The following is a 27,493-nucleotide window of genomic DNA, read 5'->3' on the forward strand; positions in this document are numbered from 1 at the left end:
TCAGATGGTGACAGGGTGTGTCATCAGGGTCAGATGGTGACAGGGGGTCTCATCAGGGTCAGATGGTGACAGGGGGTCTCATCAGGGTCAGATGGTGACAGGGGGTCTCATCAGGGTCAGATGGTGACAGGGTGTCTCATAAGGGTCAGATGGTGACAGGGGGTCTCATCATGGTCAGATGGTGACAGGGGGTCTCATCAGGGTCAGATGGTGACAGGGTGTCTCATCAGGATCAGATGGTGACAGGGTGTCTCATCAGAGTCAAATGGTGACAGGGTGTCTCATCAGAGTCAAATGGTGACAGGGAATCTCATCAGGGTCAGATGGTGACAGGGTGTCTCATCAGGGTCAGATGGTGACAGGGGTCTCATCAGGGTCAGATGGTGACAGGGTGTCTCATCAGGATCAGATGGTGACAGGGGGTCTCATCAGGGTCAGATGGTGACAGGGGGTCTCATCAGGGTCAGTTGGTGACAGGGTGTCTCATCAGGATCAGATGGTGACAGGGGGTCTCATCAGGGTCAGATGGTGACAGGGGGTCTCATCAGGGTCAGATGGTGACAGGGGGTCTCATCAGGGTCAGATGGTGACAGGGGGTCTCATCAGGGTCAGATGGTGACAGGGTGTCTCATCAGGGTCAGATGGTGACAGGGGGTCTCATCATGGTCAGGTGGTGACAGGTTGTGTCTCATCAGGGTCAGATGGTGACAGGGGGTCTCATCAGGGTCAGATGGTGACAGGGGGTCTCATCAGGGTCAGATGGTGACAGGGGGTCTCATCAGGGTCAGATGGTGACAGGGGGTCTCATCAGGGTCAGATGGTGACAGGGGGTCTCATCAGGGTCAGATGGTGACAGGGGGTCTCATCAGGGTCAGATGGTGACAGGGGGTCTCATCAGGGTCAGATGGTGACAGGGGGTCTCATCAGGGTCAGATGGTGACAGGGTGTCTCATCAGGGTCAGATGGCGACAGGGTGTCTCATCAGGGTCAGATGGTGACAGGGGGTCTCATCAGGGTCAGATGGTGACAGGGATCTCATCAGGATCAGATGGTGACAGGGTGTCTCATCAGGGTCAGATGGTGACAGGGTGTCTCATCAGGGTCAGATGGTGACAGGGGTCTCATCAGGGTCAGACAGCCAGGGAAGACTAGTCTGTCAGCACAGAGATTAACTTTTGCAGATACACTTTATTCTCTCTGTGCATCAAACACTGGCCAAGCAAGAAGCTTCAAAGACTATTTTAACGCAGTCTGACAAACCTCTAAAAGTAATTTATAACTGTGTCAAGGGTTGATAGAGGCTTTCCCCGATGACACAAAACATGTGAAACAAAAATGTGAGGAAGACCTGGGAGACGCTATTGATGATGATGAATGGACACATTAGAATGCCCAGTCATGTTCATATAATCTCAGACATAAATGACTGCAGTTTAAGACCATCCATAGAACATTCTATATGCCAGTGAAACTGAATATCATGTACTCAGAAATGCAATTCGTCTTCTGGAGGCGTAAAACCCAAATTGGGACATATGTGCATATGTTATGGTCTTGTGAAGGCTGGCTGAATTCTGGTAAAGAGTATGTTCTTTTATCTCAGCATGTCTACAGATTCTCCCGTCTCCCTGTTTTTGATTGCTTGGAAATGTTGATACTGGAGACTGATAGTCAGAAGAAATTGTGTAACCTAGCATTTATAGCGGCTAACAAATGCCTTGCCATTAATTGGAAGGTTGGTTATCCTCCCACAATGGATGGAAGAAATGTCAAGTTATGTATCACTAGATGTGATTTATTCCAAGATTAAGGGAATAGTGTGCAACTTTCATAAGGTCTGGATGCCTTATATGGAATACTGTATGACAAATGAGTCTGCATTGAAAACATGCCCACGTCAGGAGAGATACCTATTTAGGCAATCCCTAGCTGCTGGGCTGCTCGGTCTTGACCCTGGGGTTCTGTCATACTGTTGTTTGTCACTCTGGTCTTGGCCTAACACACCTGAAACCAATAATGAACGTTTCGCTGAGATCCTAAAGCTGAGTGGGGTGTGTTGGGTTGGGGTGCTACAAGGCTGTGGACCCCTAGGGGCAGGACAGGGTGATCCAGCTATATTGTGTGCAAGTAAAAATAGCTCTACAGTACTATTAGCCCTATGATATGAATTATATGGAGGATGGACTGTTTGTGTGTTAATGTGTAGGTGTGTTTTTATTAAAATTTTGTTTTTCAAACCTTTCCCTTTGAGACATAAAAAAAAGAAAGCTGGGAAGGCAGTTGTGCTGGGGAGAGTTGAGGTATTGACTAGATTGTTGGGGGTCAGGCAGGCAGGCAGATCGGGCTGGCTGAAATTTGATAGAGGATGTCTTAATAAAGACAATCGAAAGAATTTATACTTTATTTGTAAGAGTTGTTCATTTGTTAGGTTATTGGTTAAAGGTGCAACACAATATTGATTATTGAATTATCATTGATCTAGTTTAGTTTTATCAATCCCTTAAACCTATTTAATAATGATCTCTTAGCTTGACTGTGGGCATTTTTGCAAACTTTTTGTTGTTCTAAACAGAGACGGCTAGAAGGGCCTTAGGTCATATTAGATTGTGTAGAACTGTAGGAAATGAGCTTTAGATTCCCCCAAAAATGGGAGAACCCCCCACCAAGTTATGTACACCCCACTTCTAAAGCCAGTTGTGCCCCTGATTTCCATTGACATCAATGTATGACTAAGTGAAAATTGGGCGGAAGTGAAGATTCGCCCCCAAACAGCTGAATCATCTAACATTCACTCTCAACTCAGGCAAGTGTCACTACTTCCTCTTTATTCTACAACACACCTGTAGGTTGCAGGGAGGAACGGTCATGTCATTAATGGGAACAAGTGACATCGAAAACTCTTTTAAAGGGATTCTCCGGTACTTTTGTAGACTTTTTAGCCAGTAGTTCTGAAAGTAGCCCTCACGAGCAAAAAGTGTTTCCTGCAAATTACGTACTACATCACATATGTGCAGAAAACTGTATGTTTGTTTGTTTCGCCATTTGTTTCGCCTTCTCTCTCACTCTGCTGTGTGTGCATCTTGCTATCTGTCAGTTATATGGCGAGGGGCTGAAGCTCATTGGTTGAACTCTAATTGCTAGGGGGCTGGCCCACTTGGGGAAAAATGAAGGGAAAATGGCACAGCTTCCAGAAAAACAGTTGCTTTCAAACTAGGAATTTCATCAGACAGTAATTCTCCTCATAGATTATGCATGTATGAACTACACATTGACACATCCAGCCCAAAGCGGGAGGTTTAAAAAAATACTAGTCAGTCGCCAAAGTTCCGGAGCATGTCTTTAACTTCCGCTACTGTAAACAAATTGCCATTCGGGAACAATAAAGATCTATTGAATTGAACTGAAAATGTGCCCCCATCTTATTGTCCTTACCTTCACCATCCGATATGTAGTCCCGTGGGAACATGATGCCACAGCCCATGATGTCACCCTCGATACAGCGAGGACCAAACGGCTCCCCAACCCCACTACCGTGGAAGATCTTCCCATCATCTGAGAAAGAGAGAGAGAGAAAGACAGTGGGAGAGATAGAGAATGAGAGAGAGAGGCACAGAAAGAGAGAGGCACAGAAAGAGAGAGAGAGAGAGGGGGAGACATCTTGTCACTGTGTGAGGACTGTTGTAATGTAAAAAAGGCTAAAAAGGATTTATTTCTTTATTGATAGCTAGATAATCCTACTGTATACTGCTACAATCTTTTTAACTTTCACCAAGAGGGCAACATTGTCACCTAATTGTTCTTCGCAAAAAACAACGTTTTACATCAAACAACACCAGTGGAATCTCACATGAAACTCTTTTTAGGATGTCCACAAGAAAGCAAGGATCATTAAAGTAAACAGCTAGGTAAACAGCTAGGTAAACAGCTAGGTAAACAGCTAGGTAAATGTGTTGCACACGATGCTGTAATATTTCCAATCGTATTCTGGATTTAGTGCCGTGCCATCTATTCAAAATGCGATGGTCTACGTTGCACACCGTGTACAGTGATGAGCAAGGGTCACAATGTTCTTCCGTCCCAATGTTCCGGGGACATGATCACTGGGACAAACAGGCCTCTACACCTACATAACACTACTTCAGTATTCTTTCAGTAAAACAAATCCAATCTCTGGTGGAAAAACAACTAAACAAGAAAGAAGTAAAGCACGCACGCACACACACACACACACACACACACACACACACACACACACACACGTGTGCACACACGAGAGAAAGAGAACAATAAAAAAAGAATGAAAAACACTAAAAGGTAGCCTGCAGACATGCTCCTCTACGGTGCGCTGCGGCTGGTTTCTGGTAAATATTTGTAGAGTTGTCATGGGAGCCGTCCCCGGCTCAGGATACTGTTTAAACAATCTTTATCTGAGATTGTGTGTGTGTGTGTGTGTGTGTGTGTGTGTGTGTTTAGGATGGGGAGGGAGATGGAGACACTATCATTAGGGCTCCCATGTGGGCCCCTGTCACAACACACACAGCAAACACTGGTTCCACCACGGGGAGAGGAGGAGGAGGGGGGGGGGGAGAGGAGGAGAGGGGGAAGAGAGGAGAGGAGGAGGAGGGGGAGAGGAGTGCAGCTAAAAATAGCAGTGTGGAGCGTGGATAAAGAAATGGCTCTGGCTAGAGAAGGCAAGGCTTCTGGCACCTGAGACACCAGCTCGCCAGGCCAGGGAATCTGGCTGACACCTGGCTGGAAGACAGCTGAAGACCGGAGGGACGGAGGAAAAGAGAGGTGTGAACGAGAGAACAGGGCCGCTTGGCGTTCATAATAGGAGAGTATGTATGTCTGGAAAACACAGGGGCTTCCCTGAATCCCTCCCTGGCCTGGCCCAGGGAACTTTGACTCAACAACAACAACATCTAGAATATGTGCATGGATTTTAACACCACAGCCACTGACCTAGAAGATACATTCAGTAGGTCTTTATTGTTAAAATGTGGCTATGGTGGTTGTAGGGTGGGGCCTGGGCTAGTTGGGCAAGGCGGTGGTGGTAGGGTAGGGCGTATGCCAGGTCTGGCACCTGTGCCAGGTTAGGTAGTGCTGGTTGTTGTAGGGCAGGGCATGGTGCTGGTGTTGAGTCAGAGCGTGAGTCATTGATGAGGAGTGGCGATAGGGTCGTGCTCTGAAAGCGTAGCGTCTGCCAAGGTGACAGGGTTAATGAGGCTTGGTGAGCTGCTGCCTCACAGGCTGCTACTAACAGGGCACCACAACACGCCACACACACACACACACACACACAACAGGGTGCTGTGCCTTGGTCCGCTCAGAGCAGAGAAAATGGACCACGGCCCATCGACACAGTCAGCAACATCACACTGTGGCAACACACGGAATGGAGGTTCTCACTGTCTGTGCCAATATCGCAACAGTCCCACTTTTGATTGATGTGAGTGAAATGATACGCTGGCAGCCACTTGCCCTCTGGAACGTGAGGAGAACATAAAAACAGATACGGCTGATTCCCAAATGGCTGACTATTCCCTTTATATGGGTCTCTGGTCAAAGGTAGAGCACTATATAGGGAATAGGGTGCGATTGGGGGCGCACACATGGTCGTGAGCTAAACAGACTGAGTTGACAAACCAAACAGAAGTACCTTTTCACAGTGTTCTATCTTGGCCCGCCACTGTTTTTATGTCTGTAAAAAAATCTAAACAGCAAGAAGCCCTCTCTCAAAACTCAGTAAGGCAAAAGATACAAATTGAACATCGGCCTTTCCTATTATTATTGCATGCATAGATACTTTGGATACTAGTTTGTCTTGCGTGTGCATATTGTGAAGTCCTGAGTTATTGCGCTGCTGACTGGGCTGAAGGCTTGCTTGGATGGCTGGCTGGCTGGCTGGCTGGAGAGGATATAACTAAGAGGTTCTAAGAGGCCTCTTGTTCCCTACGTAGTGCACTACTTTTGGCCAGATGTAGGGAATAAGGTCACGTTTGGGACGCAGCCTATGAGCTACTAGGAGTCCTGTTGATGTAGACTGAAGGAGCCTGTATGTGAACCCAAGCATGGGAAGGCAAACCTCAGAAACAGTGTGGAAAACCACATACATCATTTTTGTCTCTAACAAATAACATTAATGGGGAGCTGTGCTTGGGCATGCAAATTCTTGTGGAGTCTTCCACACGCCAGCCAAACCAGAGTGGGAGCCCACATACAGAAACCGAACGGGACTGACGGTGGTGCCCCAATCCATCCCTCAGTCAGCACTGGCTGTATCATCTCCAGCCCTCCTAGGGTTACATCCCAAATAGCACCCTATTCCCTTTGTAGTGCACTACTTTTGACCAGGGCCCATGAGGGTTCTGGTCAAAAGTAGTGCACTAGGAAATAGGGTGCCATTTGGGAGGCCGACTAGGACAGCTAGCAGATTACTCTGGTCAAAAGTCGTGCACTACACTGTATAGTCAGTTGGGAATAGGATGCCATTTCAGACACACCATCTGGCTGATGCCTTCTAACCCATCGACGATGATGGATTTAACAACGAGGTCCTTCCGACTGACCTCTGTGTAGATAACTCTCATGTGTAGCGCCCTCATGATACATTCCCTCTAGCGCTGATACAGTAGCAGCCCTAGCAGCACTTCATAGCTAATCAACCGTGATAAGTCTTTAGTGATAGATAGCGGTGGGGATGCCGGAGGCTTTGGGACGGCAGATGCCTGGAGACAGAGAGATATAGCAGCAGTTGGTAACAGGGCCTGTCTTCACAAAGGGCCACACTGAGCAGTTATACAACCGTAGCAAGATAACTGCAACTGATTCCTTGATTGGAGAAGGAGAGATCACTCCCCGAGGAATGAGATATCATCCCCCTTTCTTCCTCAGACGTTTTGCCGTTCTCTCTCTTTATCACCCTGCGTGATCCTACTCTATCTGCCCTGGCCCCTTCCAGCTGAGATGGTGCCCAGAGATGCTTGGTTTGAAACTGTGTGTATCAGAGAGATGTACAGGAAACAGCTCTGATCCAACAGCCATCTAAAACATGAGTTGGGTCAAAACCCACATACATACTCAGGGAATGAGCTAACCAGTAAGCAAGACAGGCCAGGAGAGGAGAGAAAGGCAAGACAGAAAACAAGTTAGGAAGAGCACAGAGAAATGTTGACGAAGGGCATAGAGAAATGTGATGAAGAGCACAGAGAAATGTGATGAAGAGCACCAAGTCTCACCTGCATGATAAGCCACTGAGCCTTGGCTCCAGCCCGGGTGTCTGTTCTTGGGGTAGTCCTGAAGACAGACACACAAGTTACAATCGCAGCTCACTACACACATTCAAGTCCTCTCTAAAAGACATAACTTTTCCCACAGGCCTACAAAATAAGCACTTGTATTGGCTTTTATGTGTTCTCACAGAGTTTTTTTGTCCAGTGTACTCCCCTGCTTAGTCTGTCAGCCGCTTAGGTGTTTGTTAAGTGTACCTTTTATATTCTTGCTGATTGTAATATATCATTTTATTGCTTTGTTATTAATCTCGCTGATTTATTATGTAAAGTGATGGTGTCTGATACCGACACTCTTTAAAGTTTTTCTCCCTCAAATCAAACCAGTGTTTGTTGCCACAGCGGTGCACACTAAAAGTACACATAGGAAGAGGACACATATTTTCTATACAGGTTCTCCATGCCAACAGAAACAATAAAAAAGGGCCAAGTAAGGTTTGGATTAGATCAGAGTCAGTGTGACTCACCAGAGATGTTTTTAATCACCAGAGATGTTTTTTGGGTTCTCTACGGGTTTACTCAATCTCCATAAGTAGAGAGCCAACCATCCACAGCCCAAAAGAGGAACACAACTCCTTTTCATTCCGCATAAAAAAATAGAACATTTCTGCTGTTCATCGTCCATGTAGCAGAATTGCTAATAAATAAACCCCCGAAACATGTAACAGGTCATTTATTGATTGTTGAAGCGGTTAAGAAAACGAATACATCCCTTTCCTCAAATGGACCACACTTCAGTGGAGATGAGTTTACCTACAGACACAGGCCGTGTCTGAAATCTGGTTTGCCTACTACTTACTGAAACTGCACACTGTGGATTAATCGCGCTACACACTATTTAGAACGTACTGTTTAGTAAAAACTAATGCAGTAAGCAACAAATATCAGCCTACTAGGCTCATCCTACTGAGAATGCGTCATATGACGCGCAATTGCGTTGATTCCCGCCGTGCGTTCATTTTGGTACAGCGCGTCCCCTCAGATGATTATCAGCTGTTGTCAAACACACAAGTCTCAGAAGACGATTCTCTTCCTCAATAACGGGCAGCGAAATCTACTAGATGAAAAGCTGCAATGAGTATGACATCCTGGCATTTAAAGCATACAAAATGTTGTCACATAATATTAAAAAAACTATTTTTTCGTATACCCAAAATGCGTAATACTGTATTTAGAACGTAAGTACGGGTATTCGGACAAAGCCACTGTCTAGTGATCTCTACACAGGTGGGAATGATGCCATGATGGGCCTTCAGTTGAGTCCTAATAGAGAGGCCACAGACAGCTGCTTCATCAGGTCAGATGAGACAGAGAGAGGAAGCCATGGCGGGGTTAGTCTATCTGACGGCCTCACTGAGGGTGGAGGAGAGCTGGAAGAGCAGGAGAAGGAAGCGAGCAAGAGAGCGAAGGAAAGACACAGAGGACCAGGAGGAATGCAGCTCCTGCTCCAAGCCATGTCTACTCTCTTTCTTTTCCCGTTTTCAACCACAAGCCCTGGAATCTCTCTGGCTGGCCCCGTCTCTAGGATGACAACGCTAAACTCGGATTGTTTGGGGTTTTGTTCCAGTAGAGGCTATGGACCCCGGTCAAAAGTAGTACACTATATTAGGGAATAGGATGCCATGTAGGACGCAGGCTCTGAGGGTGAAAGCCAAAAGGAGCGCTGGGCTCATTGAATCTGTTCATCTAATTCATATGGATTGTAAGTGATGGATTCACAGTCAAGACACAGTGAATCCACAGACCTGTGTCTTGGCACAGATGAGTAATACCCCTCAGTTTAATTCCCAAACCACTGGATCTCTGCCAGCTACTTGATCATGTTGTTTTCCGACTGGTATGTTTTCTGACATATTATGGTAGTCAGTTGAGCAATCATTTTTATAGATTTAAAAAAAATTTTTTAACCTTTATTTAACTAGGCAAGTCAGTTAAGAACAAATTCTTGTTTACAATGACTGCCTACCGGGGAACAGTGGGTTAACTGCCTTGTTCAGGGGCAGAATGACAGCTTTTTACTTTGTCAGCTCGGGAATTCAATCCAGCAACCTTTCGGTTACTGGCCCAACGCTCTAACCACTAGGCTACCTGCCGCCCCCATTAAAGCAGCAGTAACTTAATTCGAAGCGTATCGTTTGTTCACACACAAACACATCATCAACGGTCTCCCTCGGACGGTATAAAGCTGCATAAAAGTTTATTCTGTTAACCCCGGAACCTCGGTCTACTACTTCACCATGAACTTTGGACTGCAATGTTCTGCAGAAGCCATTAGTCTAAAACAGAGCTGCTTCCAAGAACAACAAAGAGTAGCGTTCTGTCTGTCCATAGCAGACCTCTATCTGATCCTCAGGGGCTTTATCAGTGTCATTGGAGCTAGCCTGCATTTCCACACTGTGACAGAGTCAACAAGCTGGAGCTGCAGAGATGCTGGCCTTCCCTGGCCGGGCCCTGTTGGATTCATGGAGGCAGATACTCATCTCTCTTCTGAGTCCCCGGCTATAAATATCACCACAGGGATTATTGCAGGAGAAGCCAGGTGAGAGTGTGTTTGTGTGTGTGCCCACAACCCCTCAGAGGGGGGTAAGGGTAAGGATGGTGGTGGTGATGCAGGTTTGTTTGTGTAACCCCTTGTCAGCGTGTAAAAACCACCATCGTGAAATACCAGGGCAAAGAGATGGAGATCAGAGATCAGCACTTGATGGGAATGAATAGAACAACAGCCTGTGTGTGTGTGCCCTGTCTATTATATTGCTGCTACAGTAAACCAGATAGACAAGAGGCCTTGGCTTTCGCTCTCAGCTCCTTTGTTCAGCCAGATAGAGTCAACATGTTAAAAGGCTCTGGTTCTGCATCAGGGAGCATTCCAAAGGCAGTGAGGACACAGTGACACAGCCACAGGGATAGGTCAGGCCATAGTAAACACACACACATTAACCTGACCTGGCTGGAACTACAGTATGTGGTACACCAACAATAACCATGCCAAACAAAGAAGAGGACAGTGTCTCGCTTGCGCAGGTGAAAGATCTTTTAAAGCAACAAAAATAATTCTACAAGGAGCTGTTACAACTGCAGGAGAAGAGCTTCAAAAGTTTCACATACGGAAAAAAAACATTTAAAATGTAACACATTTTTAAAATTGGCCAAATAATGTATTTTTCCAGTATTGGAACATTGCTGCTAGGACTTGCTTCCATTCAGCCACAACAGCATTAGTGAGGTCGGGCACTGATGTTGGGCGATTAGGCCTGGCTCGCAGTCGGCGCTCCAATTCATCCCAAAGGTGTTTGATGGGGTTGAGGTCAGGGCTCTGTGCAGGCCAGTCAAGTTCTTCCACACACATCTCGACAAACAATTTCTGTATGGACCTCGCTTTGTGCACGGGAGCATTGTCATGCTGAAACAGGAAAGGGCCGTCCACAAACTGTTGCCACAAAGTTGGAAGCATAGAATTGTCTAGAATATCATTGTATGCTGTAGCGTTAAGATTTCCATTCACTGGAACTAAGGGGCCTAGCCCGAACCATGAAAAATAGGCCCAGATCCTTATTCCTCCTCCACCAAACTTTACTATGCATGCGGGCAGGTAGCGTTCTCCTGGCATCCGCAAAACCCAGATTCGTCCGTAGGACTGTCAGATGACGTACAGTTCTTGTGCTGACGTTGAATCTAGAGGCAGTTTGGAACTCGGTTGGGAGTGTTGCAAATGAGGACAGACAATTTTTATGCGCTACGTGCTTCAGCACTCGGCGGTCCCGTTCTGTGAGCCTGTGTGGCTGAGCCATTGTTGCTCCTAGACGTTTCCACTTCGCAATAAAAGCACTTCCAGTTGACCAGGGAAGCTCTAGCAGGACAGAAATTTGATGAACTGACTTGTTGGAAAGATGCCATCTTATGGCAGTGCCACATTGAAAGTTACTGAGCTCTTCAGTAAGGTCATTCTACTGTCAATGTTTGTCTATGGAGATTGCATGGCGGTGTGCTCAATTTTATAAACCTGTCAGCAACAGGTGTGGCTGAAATAGCTAAATCCACTATTTTAAAGTATACATACTGTATGCGTGAAATGTTTGATAGTGTGTGTGAGGTAAACAGAGAAGTCTACTTTCTTGGGGACCTGAATATTGACTGGTTTTCATCAAGCTGTCCGCTCAAGAGGAAGCTTCTCACTGTAACCAGTGCCTGTAATCTGGTTCAGGTTATTAATCAACCTACCAGGGTATTTACAAACACTACAGGAACAAGATCATCCACATGTATTGATCCCATTTTAAGTAATACTGTACAACTTTGTTCTAAAGCTGTATCCGTACCCATTGGATGCAGTGATCACAATATAGTGGCTACATCCAGGAAAGCCAAAGTTCCAACAGCTGGGCCTAAAATAGTGTATAAGAGATCATACAAAAGATTTTTGCTGTGACTCTTATGTGGATGATGTTAAACATATTTGTTGGTCTGATGTGATTAATAACGAGCATCCAGATGCTGCACTTCATGAATATATGAAATAGCTTTTTCCAATTATTGATAAACATGCACCTGTTTATCAATAACTGTGAGGCTCAATGGATTGAGAGAAATTGAAAAACTGTATGGTTGAAATAGATGGTGCAAAAGGAGTGGCTAATAAGTCTGGCAGCACATCTGACTGGCACATCTGACTAGCTGACTTACTGCAAATTGAGAAATGTGACTAAACTCAACCAAAAGAAGAAGAAACTGTATTATGAAGCCAAGACCAATGACATGAAGAATAGTAGAACAACTTTTGAATACTTTAAATCAAATTATTGTCAGAAATACAAATTCAACTCCATCTTTCATTGAATCAGATGGCTTATACATCACAAAACAATTTGATGTTGTCAATTATTTTAATGATTACTTCACTGGCAAAGTGGGAAAACTTAGGCAGGAAATGTCAACAAAGAACAGTAGGCAATCGTACTCAAGCATCAAAAAAATTATGAAAAGAAAACATTGTAAGTTTGAATTTTGTAAACTTGATTGGAGTCCACCTGTGGTAAATTCAATTGACTGAACACGATTTGGTAAGGGACACACCTGTCTATATAGGGTCCCACAGTTGACAGTGAATGTCTGAGCAAAAACCATGCCATGAGGTCAAAGGATTTGTCCGTAGAGCTCGGAGACTGGATTGTGTAGAGGCACAGATCTGGGAAGGGTACCAAAACATTTCTGCAGCATTCAAGGTCACCAAGAACACAGTAGCCTCCATCATTCTTTGATGGAAGAAGTTTGGAACCACCAAGACTGTTCCTAGAGCTGGCCGCCAGGCCAAACTGAGCAATCGGGGAAGAAGGGCCTTGGTCAGGGAGGTGACCAAGAACCCGATGGTCACTCTGACAGAGCTCCAGAGTTCCTCTGTGGAGATGGGAAAACCTTCCAGAAGGACAACCATCTCTGCATTGCTCCACCAATAAGCCCTTTATGGTAGTGGGGCAAGATGGAAGCATCTCCTCCGTAAAAGGAACATGACAGCCCGCTTGGAGTTTGCCAAAAGGCACCTAAAGGACTCTCAGACCATGAGAAACAAGATTCTCTGATGAAACCAAGACCTGGCCTGAATGCCAAGTGTCACATCTGGAGGAAACCTGGCACCATCCCTATGGTGAAGCATAGTGGTGGCAGCATCATGCTGTGGGGATGATTTTCAGAGGCAGCGACTGTGAGACAAGTCAAGATCGAGGGAAAGATGAACAGAGCAAAGTACAGAAAGATGCTTGATGAAAACCTGCTCCAGAGCGCTCAGGACCTCAGACTGGGGCGAAGGTTCACCTTCCAACAGGACAACGACCCAAAGCACACAGTCAAGACAATGCAGGAGGGACAAGTCTCTGAATATCCTTGAGTGGCCAAGCCAGAGACTGGACCCGATCGAACATCTTTGGAGAGACCTGAAAATAAGCTGTGCAGCGACGCTCCCCATCCAACCTGACAGAGCTTGAGAGGATCTGCAGAGAAGAATGGGAGAAAATCCACAAATACAGGTGTGCCAAGCTTGTAGCATCATACCCAAGAAGACTAGAGGTTGTAATCACTGCCAAAGGTGCTTCAACAAAGCAGTAAGTAAAAGGTCTGAATACGTATATGAAAATAGATATTTCAGTGTTTTATTTTTTATAAATTTGCAAACATTTCTAAAAACCTGTTTTTGCTTTGTCATGGGACATGCAAAGCTGTCAAGGCAAAGGGTGGCTACTTTGAAGATTCTCAAACATAAAATATATTTTGATTTGTTTAACACTTTTTTGGTTACTACATGATCCATATGTGTTAGTTTATGTCTTAACTATTATTCTACAATGTAGAAAATAGTAAAAATATAGACAAACTCTTGAATGAGTAGGTGTGTCCAAAAGTTTGACTGGTACTGTACACCTTCCTAATATTGAGTTGCACCCTGCCTTTTGCCCCCAGAACAGCCTCAATTCGTCAGGGCATGGACAAGTTGTCGAAAGTGTTCCACAGCGATGCTGGCCCATGATGTCTCCAATGCTTCCTACAGTTGTGTCAAGTTGGCTGGATGTCCTTTGGGTGGTGGACCATTCTTGATACACACGTGAAACTGTTGAGAGTGAAAACCCCAGCAGCGTTGTTGTTCTTAACACACTCAAACTGATGCACCTACTACCATACCCTGTTCAAAGGCACTTCAATCTTTTGTCTTGCCCATTCACCCTCTTAATGACACATGCCCAATCCATGTCTCAATTGCCTCAATGCTTAAAAATCCTTCCTAAACTGTCTACAACACCTCACGGCGCAACGCCTCTCCCCTATTTGACCTAGATAGTTTTTGTGTATGCATTGACATGTATGTAGTTCTGTCCTTGAGCTGTTCTTCTCTATTGATGTTCTGTATTATGTCATTCTGTATTATGTTTCATGTGGACCCCAGGAAGAGTAGCAGCTGCTTTCACTACAGCTAATGGGGATCCTAATAAAATACCAATACCATAATCTATACTGATTGAAATGGATTTAACAAGTGACATCAATAAGGGATCACAGCTTTCACCTGGATTCACCTGGGCAGTCTGTCATGGAAAGAGCAGGTGTTCCAAATGTTTTGTACACTCAGTATATATGCACACACACAAGATGAATTTACACAAGAATGATATGTACAGTAGTAGATATATTTGTGAGCTATGTCAAGAATCCAGTATCTAAATACATATGCAGTGTGAATAAACTAACTAAAATGCAATGTACAATACTAGAAATATTAAAATGAGCTATGTCGAAAAATACATTATTTAAATACACAATACAAAACCCCACGGCAAAATTGTATATATAAATATATACAGTGCATTCAGAAAGTATTCAGACCCCTTGACTTTTTCCACATTTTGTTACGTTACAGCCTTATTCTAAAACGGATTGAATATAGTTTTTTTTCTCAATCTAAACAAAGTAAAAACAGGTACATTTTTCTTTAATGAAATATTATATTTACATAAGTATTCAGACCCTTTACTCAGTACTTTGTTGAAGCACCTTTGGCAGCAATTACAGCCTCGATTATGACGCTACAATCTTGGCACACTTGTATTCGGGGAATTTCTCCCATTCTTCTCTGCAGATCCACTCAAGTTCTGTCGGGTTGGATGGGGAGCATTGCTGAACAGCTATGTTCGATTGGGTTCATGTCCAGTGAACATTTGCCCCAGTCTGAGGTCCTGAGCGCTCTGGAGCAGGTTTTCATCAAGGATTTTTCTGTACTTTTCTGCCAGGTTTCCTCCATATGTGAACCTTGTTTTTCATGGTCTGTGAGTCCTTCCGTCCGTAAAGGCCTAATTGGTGGAGTGCTGCAGAGATGGTTGTACTTCTGAAAGGTTCTCCCATCTCCACAGAGAAACTCTGGAGCTCTGTCAGAGTGACCATCGGATTCTTGGTCACCTCCCTGACCAAGGCCCTTCTCCCCCTATTGCTCAGTTTGGCCAGGCAGCCAGCTCTAGGAAGAGTCTTGGTGATTTCAAACTTCTTTCATTTAAGAATGATGGAGGCCACTGTGTTCTTGGGGACCTTCAATGCTGCAGACATTTTTTTGGTACCTTTCCCCAGATCTGTGCCTCGACACAATCCAGTCTCGGAGCTCTAAGGACAATTCTTTCGAACTCATGGCTTGGTTTTTGCTCTGACATGCACTGTCAACTGTGGGACCTTATATAGACAGGTGTGTACCTTTCCAAATCATGTCCAATCAATTGATTTGACCACAGATGGACTCCAATCAAGTTGTAGAAACATCAAGGATGATCAATGGAAACAGGATGCACCTGAGCTCAATTTCAAGTTTCATAGCACATGGTCTAAATACATGGTCTAAAATTTCCAAAAACCTATTTTCACTTTCTCATTATGGGGTATTATGTGTAGATTGATGAGGAACAAATATAATTTAATACATTTTAGAATAACATAACAACATAACAAAATTTGGAAAAAGTCAAGGGGTCTGAATAATTTCCGAATGCACTGTATGTAAATGGTGTGTATAGACAGTATGGTAGTAGAAAATATGTGAACAGCAGTAGGTATACAGGATAAGCCCTGACTAGAATACAGGAGGCTGCTGAGGGGAGGATGGCTCATAATAATTGCCGAAATGGAGCGAATGGAATGTCATCAAACACATGGAAACTGTGTGTTTGATGTACACTGAACAAATATATGAACACGACATGTAAAAACATGTTTCATCAGCTGCAATAAAAGATCCCAGGAATTTTCCATATGTACAAAAAGCTTATTTCTCTCAAATTCTATGCACAAGTTTGTTTACATTCCTGTTAGTGAACATTTTGCCAAGATAATCCAGCCCCCGGACAGCTGATGAAACCGTGGGTTTGCACAATCAAAGAATTTCTGCACAAACGGTCAGAAACCGTCTCAGGGAAGTTCATCTGGGTGCCCGTCATCCTCACCGGGGTCTTGACCTGACTGCAGTTCGGTGTCGTAACCGACTTCAGTGGGAAAATGCTCACCTTTGATGGCCACTGGCATACTGGAGAAGTGTGCTCTTTACCGATAAATCCTAGTTCCAACTGTACTGGGCAGGTTTCCCATGGTGGCGGTGGGGTTATGGTATGGGCAGGCATAAGCTATGGACAACAAACACAATTGCATTTTATCGATGGCAATTTAAATGCAGAGATACCGTGGCGAGATCCTGAGGCCCATTGTCGTGCCATTCATCCGCCGCCATCACCTCATGTTTCAGCATGATAATGCACAGCCCCATGTCGCAAGGATCTGTCCACAATTCCTGGCAGCTGAAAATGTCCCAGTTCTTCCATGGCCTGCATAATCACCAGACATGTCACCCATTGAGCAGTTTTGGGGTGCTTTGGATCGTACAACAGTGTGTTCCAGTTCCCACCAATATCCAGCAACTTCTCACAGCCATAGAAGAGGAGTGGGACAACATTCCACAGGCCAAAATCAACAGCCCGATCAAATCTATGTGAAGGAGATGTGTCACACTGCATGAGGCAAATGGTGGTCACACTAGATACTGACAGGTTTTCTGATCCACACCCCTACAGGTATCTGTGATCAACAGATGCGCATTTGTATTCCCAGTCATGTGAAATCCATAGATTAGGGCCTAATGAATTTATTTCAATGGACTGATTTCCTTACATGAACTGTAATGCAGTAAAATCTTTGAAATTGTTGCATGTTGAGTTTATATTTTTGTTCAGTGTATTTGATACCCTTCTACGTATTCTGCTCCAGCCATTACCACTAGCCCATCCTCCCCAATTAAGGTGCCACCAACCTCCTGTGATAAATAGATATAAAGTACTTAAAGCAGTATGTAAACATTTTTAAAGTTACCAATGTTCAATGACTCTGTAAAGTGCCTTCGGAAAGTATTCATACTCCTTGACTTATTCCACATTTTGTTGTGTTATAGCCTGAATAATAAAAAAATATCACATTTCTTTCTCTAACACATCTATCTACACACAATACCCCATAATGACAAAGTTGTTGTGAGGTATTTACAGAACAACTGGTGCTGTGAGATTAGGATACCAGGACCTTCTTAGACAAAGCAATTCTTACAGTAGAGCAAGGGATTCGCAATATATGGGAGAATGAATGGCTGCAGTGTTGCCGTTATAATGAGTACATGATGCATGGAATGCCAAGGCATAAAAGTATGAACGCATCAATTCTTATTTTAAATATATGTAGTTCTGTCCTTGTGCTGTGCTTGTCTATTAATGTTATGTACTGTATATGTAATGTTTTATGTGTACCCCAGGAAGAGTAGCTGTTGCTTTAGCTAATGGGGATCCTAATAAATACACACACAGTGGGGGGGTTATGGAGGGGGGCTGAAACAGCCCGCGGGGACGGAAGGAAAAGGGCAGAGGAAAGGGCCGACGGGGAACGGACGGAAACAGAAGGCCAGCCAGCAAGATAACGGCACGCACGCACGTGAGCAATGGCTGCTCAGGCAGGCACCACTGATTGCACCTCGCCACCCCACTCAGGGCAAGATCTCTCTCGTTGTCCTGCACCTTAGCAACCAGTGTGTATCTCCGGATGAAAGCTGAAGTGCTTCCAAGCAGCACACATACATCTAAACTCTTATCTGCAGAGAGAGGAAGGAGATCGAGAGTAGAGGTAGCGCCAGGTCTAGGAAGGGGAGATCATAGATTACATCTCTCCCCCAACACACATACATAAACAAACATATAAGCAACGTGTGCCTTTACCTGGCATCTAAAATCATATTGCTGCTGAGCTAAAGCATCAGTGATTTGACACTTCCCAAAGCGGTCATCTGCCTTCTGGCAGGGTTCTAGACCAACTTTTTCCACTGGTGGCAATGACCTGACCTCTGACCCATAATGTACCTGCATTCCATACAGAACCAGGCTAATAACATCTATCCATCTTTTAAATTAGCACGTCCTTGCAGTGCTTGACATTCAAGTTCATTTGCCAGGGGCACACTGGGCCAGTGCCAACTGAATGCTACTGGCCCGAATGAAAGGAATACTGGCCCGCGAAAGCGGATGACCTACAGTACCTTCCACGCACAAATAATTACATTTTAACTGGACAGTATCAGATTTACATTGATTGTATGGCGGGAAAAGATTACGTGGTTGCGCAATCTCAAAGGGTGTGTAACAATGGTAAATGTAATAACTTTTCATGTAATAAACCCAGTAAATGTAATAACTTGCCGGTAAACGCAATAAAATGTTGAACAGTAAACGTAACTTATTACATTTAGAGGAAAAAGTTATTACATGAACCGCTGATTATTACATTAACTGGTGGGTAACAATCTTTTCATGAACAATGTAATAACTTCCACCAATCATGCAATAACATAAAATAAAAAAATAGGATGTACTACTTCACTCAATTCGATGCACATACCACCACCTACTGCCAATCACAACAGAAACAAACTCATGCACATCATACATGAATAGTCATACATAGACACTCAAAAGCACACATTGAAATGCACACACACACACACACACACACACACACACACACACTTTATTATTAATCAAGCTTATTATTGTGTTATGCGGTTGTTATGTTATCAGGTCAGTAGCAACATACCAAAATTAATGTCTTTATGTTTAACTTCCTTTATTTTATCCCTTACTTTGATGGACGTGTGCAAAACCCTTCAATCTAGCACTCCATATAGGCTCAAGTAAATCCTCAAGGTATTTGAACAATTTCAAATCTGGATGGCAGATCTGGTTGACACCAGGGCAATTGGTGTCAAATTAACATATTGAGTAAACTTGCCTGAAACCCGAAGCCTTGCATTAGCTCCACAAGCTAACCAGGTAGAGGCACACAGATTGTTTATATCAACTCAAAAATCGAATCAAATTGTGTCACATGCGCCAAATACAACAGCTGTAGACCTTACAGTGAAATGCTTACTTACAAGCCCTTAAACAACAACGCAGTTTTAAGAAAATACCCCAAAAAACGTAAGAGAAAAAAATAAAATAATTAAAGAGCAGCAGTAAATAACAATGGCGGTGCTATATACAGGGGGTACCGGTACAGAGTCAATGTGTGGGGGCAGCGGTGTCGAGGTAATTAAGGTAATATGTACATGTAGGTAGAGTTATTAAAGTGACTATGCATAGATAATAAAAGAGAGTAGCAGCAGTGTAGGGGGGGGGGCAATGCAGATAGTCTGGGTAGCCATTTGATTAGATGTTCAGGAGTCTTATGGCTTGGGGGTAGAAGCTGTTTAGAAGCCTCTTGGATCTAGACTTGGCGCTCCGGTACTGCTTGCCGTACAGTAGCAGAGAGAACAGTCGATGACTAGGGTGGCTGGAGTCTTTCACAATTTTTAGGGCCTTCCTCTGACACCGCCTGGTATAGAGGTCCTGGATGGCAGGAAGCTTGGCCCCGGTGATGTACTGGGCCGTATGCACTACCCTCTGTAGTGCCTTGCGGTTGGAGGCCGAGAAGTTGCCGTACCAGGCAGTGATACAACCCATCAGGATGCTCTCAATGGTGCAGCTGTAAAACCTTTTGAGGATCTGAGGACCCATGCCAAATTTTTTCATTCTCCGGAGGGGGAATATGTTTTGTTGTGCCCTCTTCACGACTGTCTTGCTGTGCTTGAACCATGTTAGTTTGTTGGTGATGTGGACACCAAGGAACTTGAAGCTCTCAACCTGCTCCACTACAACCCTGTAGATGAGAATGGGGGTGTGCTCAGTCCTCCTTTTCCTATAGTCCACAATCATCTCCTTTGTCTTGACCACATTGAGGGAGAGGTTGTCCTCTAGGTCTCTGACCTCCTCCCTATAGGCTGTCTCGTCGTTGTCGGTGATCAGGCCTACTGTGTCATCGCCAAACTTAATGATGGTGTTGGAGTCGTGCCTGGCCGTACAGTCATGAGTGAACAGGGAGTACAGGAGGAGACTAAGCACGCACCCCTGAGGGGCCCCAGTGTTAAGGATCAGTGTGGCGGATGTGTTGCTACCTACCCTTACCACCTGGGGGTGGCTCGTCAGGAAGTCCCTCATCCAGTTGCAGAGGGAGGTGTTTAGTCCCAGGGTCCTTAGCTTAGTGATGAGCATTGAGGGCACTATGGTGTTGAACGCTGAGCTGTAGTCAATGAATAGCATTCTCACATAGGTGTTCCTTTTGTCCAGGTATGAAAGGGCAGTGTGGAGTGCAATAGAGATTGCATCATCTGTGGATCTGTTGGGGCGGTATGCAAATTGGAGTGGGTCTAGGGTTTCTGGGATAATGGTTTTGATGTGAGCCATGACCAGCCTTTCAAAGCATTTCATGGCTACAGATGTGAGCGCTACAGGTCGGTAGTCATTTAGGCAGGTTACTTTAGTGTTCTTGGGCACAGGGCCTATGGTGGTCTGCTTGAAACATGTTGGTATGACAGACTCAGACAGGGAGAGGTTGAAAATGTCAGTGAAGACACTTGCCAGTTGGTCAGCATATGCTCGGAGTACACGTCCTGGTAATCCGTTTGGCCCTGCGGCTTTGTGAATGTTGACCTGTTTAAAAGGTTTTACTCACATCGGCTGCGGAGAGCATGATTACAGTTTCAGTGTTACTTTCCTCGATGCGAGCACAGAAGTTATTTAGCACGTCTGGTAGCCTCGTGTCAATGGGCAGCACTCGGCTGTGCTTCTCTTTGTAGTCTGTAATAGTTTGCAAGCCCTGCCACATCCGATGAGCGTCGGAGCCGGTGTAGTACGATTCGATCTTAGTCCTGTATTGATGCTTTGCCTGTTTGATGGTTCGTCTGAGGGTATAGCGGGATTTCTTATAAGCTTCCAGGTTAGAGTCCTGCTCCTTGAAAGTAGCAGCTCTACCCTTTAGCTCAGTGCGAATGTTGCCTGTAATCCATGGCTTCTGGTTGGGGTATGTACGTACAATCACTGTGGGGACGACGTCATCGATGCACTTATTGAGGAAGCCAGTGACTGATGTGGTGTACTCCTCAATGCCATCGGAAGAATCCCGGAACATATTCCAGTCTGTGCTTGCAAAACAGTCCTGTAGTTTAGCATCTGCTTCTTCTGACCACTTTTTTGTGCTGCTTTTTGCTTTAATTTTAGCTTGTAAGCAGGAATCAGGAGGATAGAATTATGGTCAGATTTGCCAAATGAAGGGCGAGAGAGAGCTTTGTACGTGTCTCTGTGTGTGAAGGTGGTATAGAATTTTTTCCCCTCCAGTTGCACATTTAACATGCTGATATGAAGTAAAACTGATTTAAGTTTCCCTGCATTAAAGTCCCTGGCCACTAGGAGCACTGCCTCTGGATGAGCGTTTTCCTGTTTGCTTATGGCAGCATACAGCTCATTAAGTGCGGTTTTAGTGCCAGCATCGGTCTGTGGTGGTATGTAGACAGCTACGAAAACTCTCTTGGTAGATAGAGTATCTCATGATAAGCTGTAGACCACACTATCTCAGGCGAGCAAAACCTTGAGACTTCCTTAGATATTGTGCACCAGCTTTTGTTTACAAATATACATAGGCCGTTTACAAATATACATACACTCTATCCTGCCGATAGAGTGTATAACTCGCCAGCTGTATGTTAATGTCATCGTTCAGCCACGGCTCGGTAAAACGTAAGATATTACAGTTTTAATGTCCCGTTGGTAGGATATACATGCTTTCACTTCGTCCCATTTATTTTCCAGCAATTGAACGTTGGCTAACAGTATGGATGGCAAAGACAGATTAGCCACTCGTTGCCTGATCCTCACAAGGCACCCCAATCTCTTTCCGCAAAATCTCTGTTTCTTTCTCCAGCGAATGACGGGGATGAGGGCCTGTTTGGGTGTTTGGAGTATATCCTTCCCATCCGACTCATTCAATTCGAGGTGAGTAATCGCTGTTCTTATGTCCAAAAGCTCTTTTCGGTCATAAGAGAAAGCAACATTATGTACAAAATAAGTTACAAAAATTTTGAAAAAACAAACAAAATAGCACTGTTGGTTTAGAGCCAATAAAACATCTGCCATCCTCTCCGGCGCCATCTTATGTTTGTTTATGAAAGTAAAAACATTGATTTTGGTATGTTATTCCATGACTGGTTGAAGTTATTACATTATTCATCAAAATTGTTGTTACTCACCGGTTAATGTAATATGCACTGGTTAATGTAATAACTTATTACATTTAGCAGGAAAAGTTATGTTTACCATTCAACATTTTATTACATTTACCAGCATGTTATTACATTTACCTAGTTGATTACATAAAAAATGGAAACGTTATTACAAATAGAAAATGTATTACATTTACCAGTGTTATTATGTTTACCATTGTAACAAGGTGTTAATTCAGGGTTTCCCAAACTCGGTCCTTGTTTTAACGTTTAAACAGTCACAACCCTATTTTGCACCAAACAATGTACAGTTTAGGCTACATGCAACGGCAGAGTTTACTAAACAAATGCCCCACGATTGATACAAATCATCATGATATCATTCTGCCAGCTAAGCCTACTTTGCAGTGAACATTTAATTGAGGTTTTTGGGGAAAGCCTTTAGAAAATGTTCATTCATACATCGCATGATACCTTCCCCCCCTACTCACAAGGCAGGCAATACGCTTGACCTCATCTTTACTAGATGCTGTTCTTCCACTAATCTCATTGCAACTCCCCTCCAAATCTCCGACCACTACCTTGTATCCTTTTCCCTCTCGCTCTCATCCAACACTTCTCACTCTGCCCCTACTCGGATGGTATTGCGCCGTCCCAACCTTCGCTCTCTCTCTCCCGCTACTCTCTCCTCTTCCATCCTATCATTTCTTCCCTCTGCTCAAACCTTCTCCAACCTATCTCCTGATTCTGCCTCCTCAACCCTCCTCTCCTCCCTTTCTGCATCCTTTGATTTTCTCTGTCCCCTATCCTCCAGGCCGGCTCGGTCCTCCCCTCCTGCTCCGTGGCTCGACGACTCACTGCGAGCTCACAGAACAGGGCTCCGGGCAGCCGAGCGGAAATGGAGGAAAACTCGCCTCCCTGCGGACCTGGCATCCTTTCACTCCCTCCTCTCTACATTCTCCTCTTGTCTCTGCTGCTAAAGCCACTTTCTACCACTCTAAATTCCAAGCGTCTGCCTCTAATCTTAGGAAGCTCTTTGCTACCTTCTCCTCCCTCCTGAATCCTCCTCCCCCTCCCCCTCCCTCTCTGCGGATGACTTCGTCAACCATTTTGAAAAGAAGGTTGACGATATCCGATCCTCGTTTGCTAAGTCAAACAACACCGCTGGTCCTGCTCACACTGCCCTACCCTGTGCTTTGACCTCTTTCTCCAGATGAAATCTCGCGTCTTGTGACGGCCGGCCGCCCAACAACCTGCCCACTTGACCCTATCCCCTCCTCTCTTCTCCAGACCATTTCCGGTGACCTTCTCCCCTACCTCACCCATCAACTCATCCTTGACCACTGGCTACGTCCCTTCCGTCTTCAAGAGAGCGAGAGTTGCACCCCTTCTGAAAAAACCTACACTCGATCCCTCCCATGTCAACAACTACAGACCAGTATCCCTTCTTTCTTTTCTCTCCAAAACTCTTGAACGTGCCGTCCTTGGCCAGCTCTCCTGCTATCTCTCTCAGAATGACCTTCTTGATCCTAATCAGTCAGGTTTCAAGACTGGGCATTCAACTGAGACTGCTCTTCTCTGTGTCACGGAGGCTCTCCGCACTGCTAAAGCTAACTCTCTCTCCTCTGCTCTCATCCTTCTAGACCTATCTGCTGCCTTTGATACTGTGAACCATCAGATCCTCCTCTCCACCCTCTCCGAGTTGGGCATCTCCGGCGCGGCCCACGCTTGGATTGCGTCCTACCTGACAGGTCGCTCCTACCAGGTGGCGTGGCGAGAATCTGTCTCCGCACCACGCGCTCTCACCACTGGTGTCCCCCAGGGCTCTGTTCTAGGCCCTCTCCTATTCTCGCTATACACCAAGTCACTTGGCTCTGTCATATCCTCACATGGTCTCTCCTATCATTGCTATGCAGACGACACACAATTAATCTTCTCCTTTCCCCCTTCTGATAACCAGGCGGTGAATCGCATCTCTGCATGTCTGGCAGACATATCAGTGTGGATGACGGATCACCACCTCAAGCTGAACCTCTGCAAGACGGAGCTGCTCTTCCTCCCGGGGAAAGACTGCCCGTTCCATGATCTCGCCATCACGGTTGACAACTCCCTTGTGTCCTCCTCCCAGAGTGCTAAGAACCTTGGCGTGATCCTGGACAACACCATGTCGTTCTCCACTAACATCAAGGCGGTGACCCGATCCTGTAGGTTCATGCTCTACAACATTCGCAGAGTACGACCCTGCCTCACACAGGAAGCGACGCAGGTCCTAATCCAGGCACTTGTCATCTCCCGTCTGGATTACTGCAACTCGCTGTTGGCTGGGCTCCCTGCCTGTGCCATTAAACCCCTACAACTCATCCAGAACGCCGCAGCCCGTCTGGTGTTCAACCTTCCCAAGTTCTCTCACGTCACCCCGCTCCTCCGCTCTCTCCACTGGCTTCCAGTTGAAGCTCGCATCCGCTACAAGACCATGGTGCTTGCCTACGGAGCTGTGAGGGGAACGGCACCTCCATACCTTCAGGCTCTGATCAGGCCACTGTCATGACTGTCCTGATCAGGTCAGGGTACAGGAGACCACCACCCTACAGATTATCTCCCAAACCCCCAACAGAGGAGGAGAGATCTAGGGGTCTGAAGATGTGGGGGTTTTATGACACCTCATGCCCATAATAAACTTAGGCCACAGAGAAATTCCTTTGTCCTAACAATGGAGAACTGGCCTCAGAACATTAAACATGCAATAAAGGGACTTTGGAACAATGGTTTCCGTCAGCCACAATGGTGGTTATGACGAAAAGTGGAATATTAAAATGTATGTAACTTTTGTATTTGTTTTTAAAGGTTAAGAGATGACGTTATTATGATAACATTGTACCTTTAAGAGTTTTCCCAGTATATGCCTGATGTTTATACATTGTACGCTGTTTGGAAAATATCCAAATCAAACAGAATGTTTTGGTAAAGATGAAATGTGAAGTTAGTGTCTAAAATCGGATTTTTAGCCAAATCTAAGCCTTGCCCCCTTTACTTGGTCCGCCCAGAGAATTGCCCTAAAGGCGGTTACACCCACTTCTGACCCGAGGGTATAAGACAGGAGAGTGAAGAATTAACATAGGAGACTATTGACCCCAAGCTGCAGCTAAGGTCTAACAAAGTCGACGAACCCCAAAACGAAACACAAGGTTGAAGACAAAGAAATATTTTTCTACACGAGCTACGGACGAGTAGCTGTGTCTAAGCGGGTGAATTCAAGCCGAACCACCCAGCCTCCACTCTCCATTGAATCGTGGTATCGACACCATTCGAGCCGAAGCTGTGAGCTCTGAGCTACAGAGCTGTCTGTCCTCAGAAGACCCCTTTCCGATCAAGGGTGAGGATCAGACCACTTAGCCAAGAAGGACACCGACATCGTGAGGACAACCAGAGAGTTGCGCCGGAGAAGTGCGTCATTTAGAAGCCTAAACGACCCACGCGGAGCTTCCCACCTGAGAACTCCAACACGTAATTACATCATTATATTCTGACCCATAAGAGCGGCAGTTCGGGGCAAGGCTAATTTTAAATAAGCATGGCTGACAAATGAACCCAAATGTATATTTCTCTCGTGTACTTCCTTTATTTCTCTCTCTTTAAAATCCCCATTTTGGGTAACAAGCGCCATAGTGTGTTGGCCCGTTATACTAAGTCCTAATCAATAGCTAGACTGTGTTTTGTGTATGTGCATTTTTATCATCATTTTAGCTTGCTAGTAAATAAATAATCAACTAAGATTGGTGTGGTAAATTCAGTGGTAAAGCCCGGGTCCGTGCAGATTCCCGGATTATACGACGTTCAGATTATGAGACTGTAGAGGAAATTGATTAATTTAGCGACTGTTGTAATCGATATTCTGATATCCTTTGAGTTAATTTGGGAAATAGAAACTCAATCAAAACAATGTTCCCATGGTGCCCCAGGTTAATGAGTTAATAATTGCTTGATTCATTGCTTAATTCATTTAATCACGTAATTATAAACCGTTAATCATTCGATGAGCAACAGTCGTCACATTAACTAATACAACGTCACGACACCCTACACCCAAACAAGGGCACTGCGTTCATCCACCTCTGGATGAACGCCAGGCAGCCAGTCAGTCAACCGGGCCAGGCAGCCAGTCAGTCAACCGGGGCAGGCAGCCAGTCAGTCAACCGGGGCAGGCAGCCAGGCAGTCAACCGGGCCAGGCAGGCAGGCAGTCAACCGGGCAGTCAGTCAGACAGAGTGTGTGTGTGTGTGTGTGTGTGTGCACGTGCGAGGGTGTGTGTGTTGGGCATCCACTCTGAGACATCTAGCAAGATGCTGTCTGAGTGAAGTAACTGATCCCAACAACATGTAACATTCTGGTGAGTAAACAGCGATTAACCAGCCTTTCAATTATCTGCTTTATCACCTCAATTGTCCTTTGGAGAAGGGAGGCCATAATGTCTCTGTAAACAAACACAGATGCAGAGAGACTGAGGGGGACAAAGTCTTAAGGGGAGGAAACGTTATGGAGTTAGTTATCACTAACAAAATGTCTTCCTTTTTTCAGAGTGGAAGGGAGGAGGAGCAGGTTGGTCTGGTCGACAGACCTGGATTCAATACTATTTGAAATCATTTCAAATACATATAGCTATGATTGACTAAGCTTTCCTGTTGCAATGGAACCGATAGACAAGTACCAAAAGAACAAACACTGCCCACTTGGCATTCCAAGCAGGCTAAAGCAAACACTCAAATAATTTAAAATATATATTTTTAAATGTATTGAACCCAAGTCTGGTTGGTCGGACCCAGTGACCTTGACCTTAAATCAACCTTCCCTTTCACAAGACAAGACTAGTTTCAGTCTGCGGTCGCCGGTCGGTTCAAGACCTGAGAGTAATTAGTCTCTGTCTACAGTGAGCCATGCCCATGGCCACAGAGAGATCAGAGCAAGCATGACAGGACAGGGCACCTCCACGTAGACCAGGCCTTGGGTTGTGGCTGGCGTTCATTACACCTCATGACTGATGTTCCTAGGTCAGACCTACACAGTCAGTC

General features: G+C 45.1%; 1 protein-coding gene and 1 long non-coding RNA gene across 4 annotated transcripts in view; one reads left to right on the forward strand and one right to left on the reverse strand.

Moving 5' to 3' along the window:
- Positions 1-27,493, reverse strand: part of spryd3 (SPRY domain containing 3) — a 97,032-nt gene that overhangs the window by 3,966 nt on the left and 65,573 nt on the right. For all 3 annotated transcript variants that reach the window (XM_029722613.1, XM_029722614.1, XM_029722612.1), the window contains 2 exons: positions 7,239-7,296; positions 3,433-3,552 (listed from right to left, as the gene is read on the reverse strand). In XM_029722613.1, the coding sequence (XP_029578473.1) occupies positions 3,433-3,552; positions 7,239-7,296 (178 nt within the window). The remainder of the gene's footprint in view (positions 1-3,432; positions 3,553-7,238; positions 7,297-27,493) is intronic.
- LOC115167890 (uncharacterized) lies at positions 9,420-23,762 on the forward strand. Its single transcript, XR_003870594.1, has 3 exons — positions 9,420-9,828; positions 22,131-22,201; positions 23,719-23,762. It is a non-coding gene; the product is annotated as an uncharacterized LOC115167890 (long non-coding RNA).

The sequence above is a fragment of the Salmo trutta genome, chromosome 30 (genome assembly GCF_901001165.1).
Source record: "Salmo trutta chromosome 30, fSalTru1.1, whole genome shotgun sequence".
Classification (NCBI taxonomy): domain Eukaryota; kingdom Metazoa; phylum Chordata; class Actinopteri; order Salmoniformes; family Salmonidae; genus Salmo; species Salmo trutta.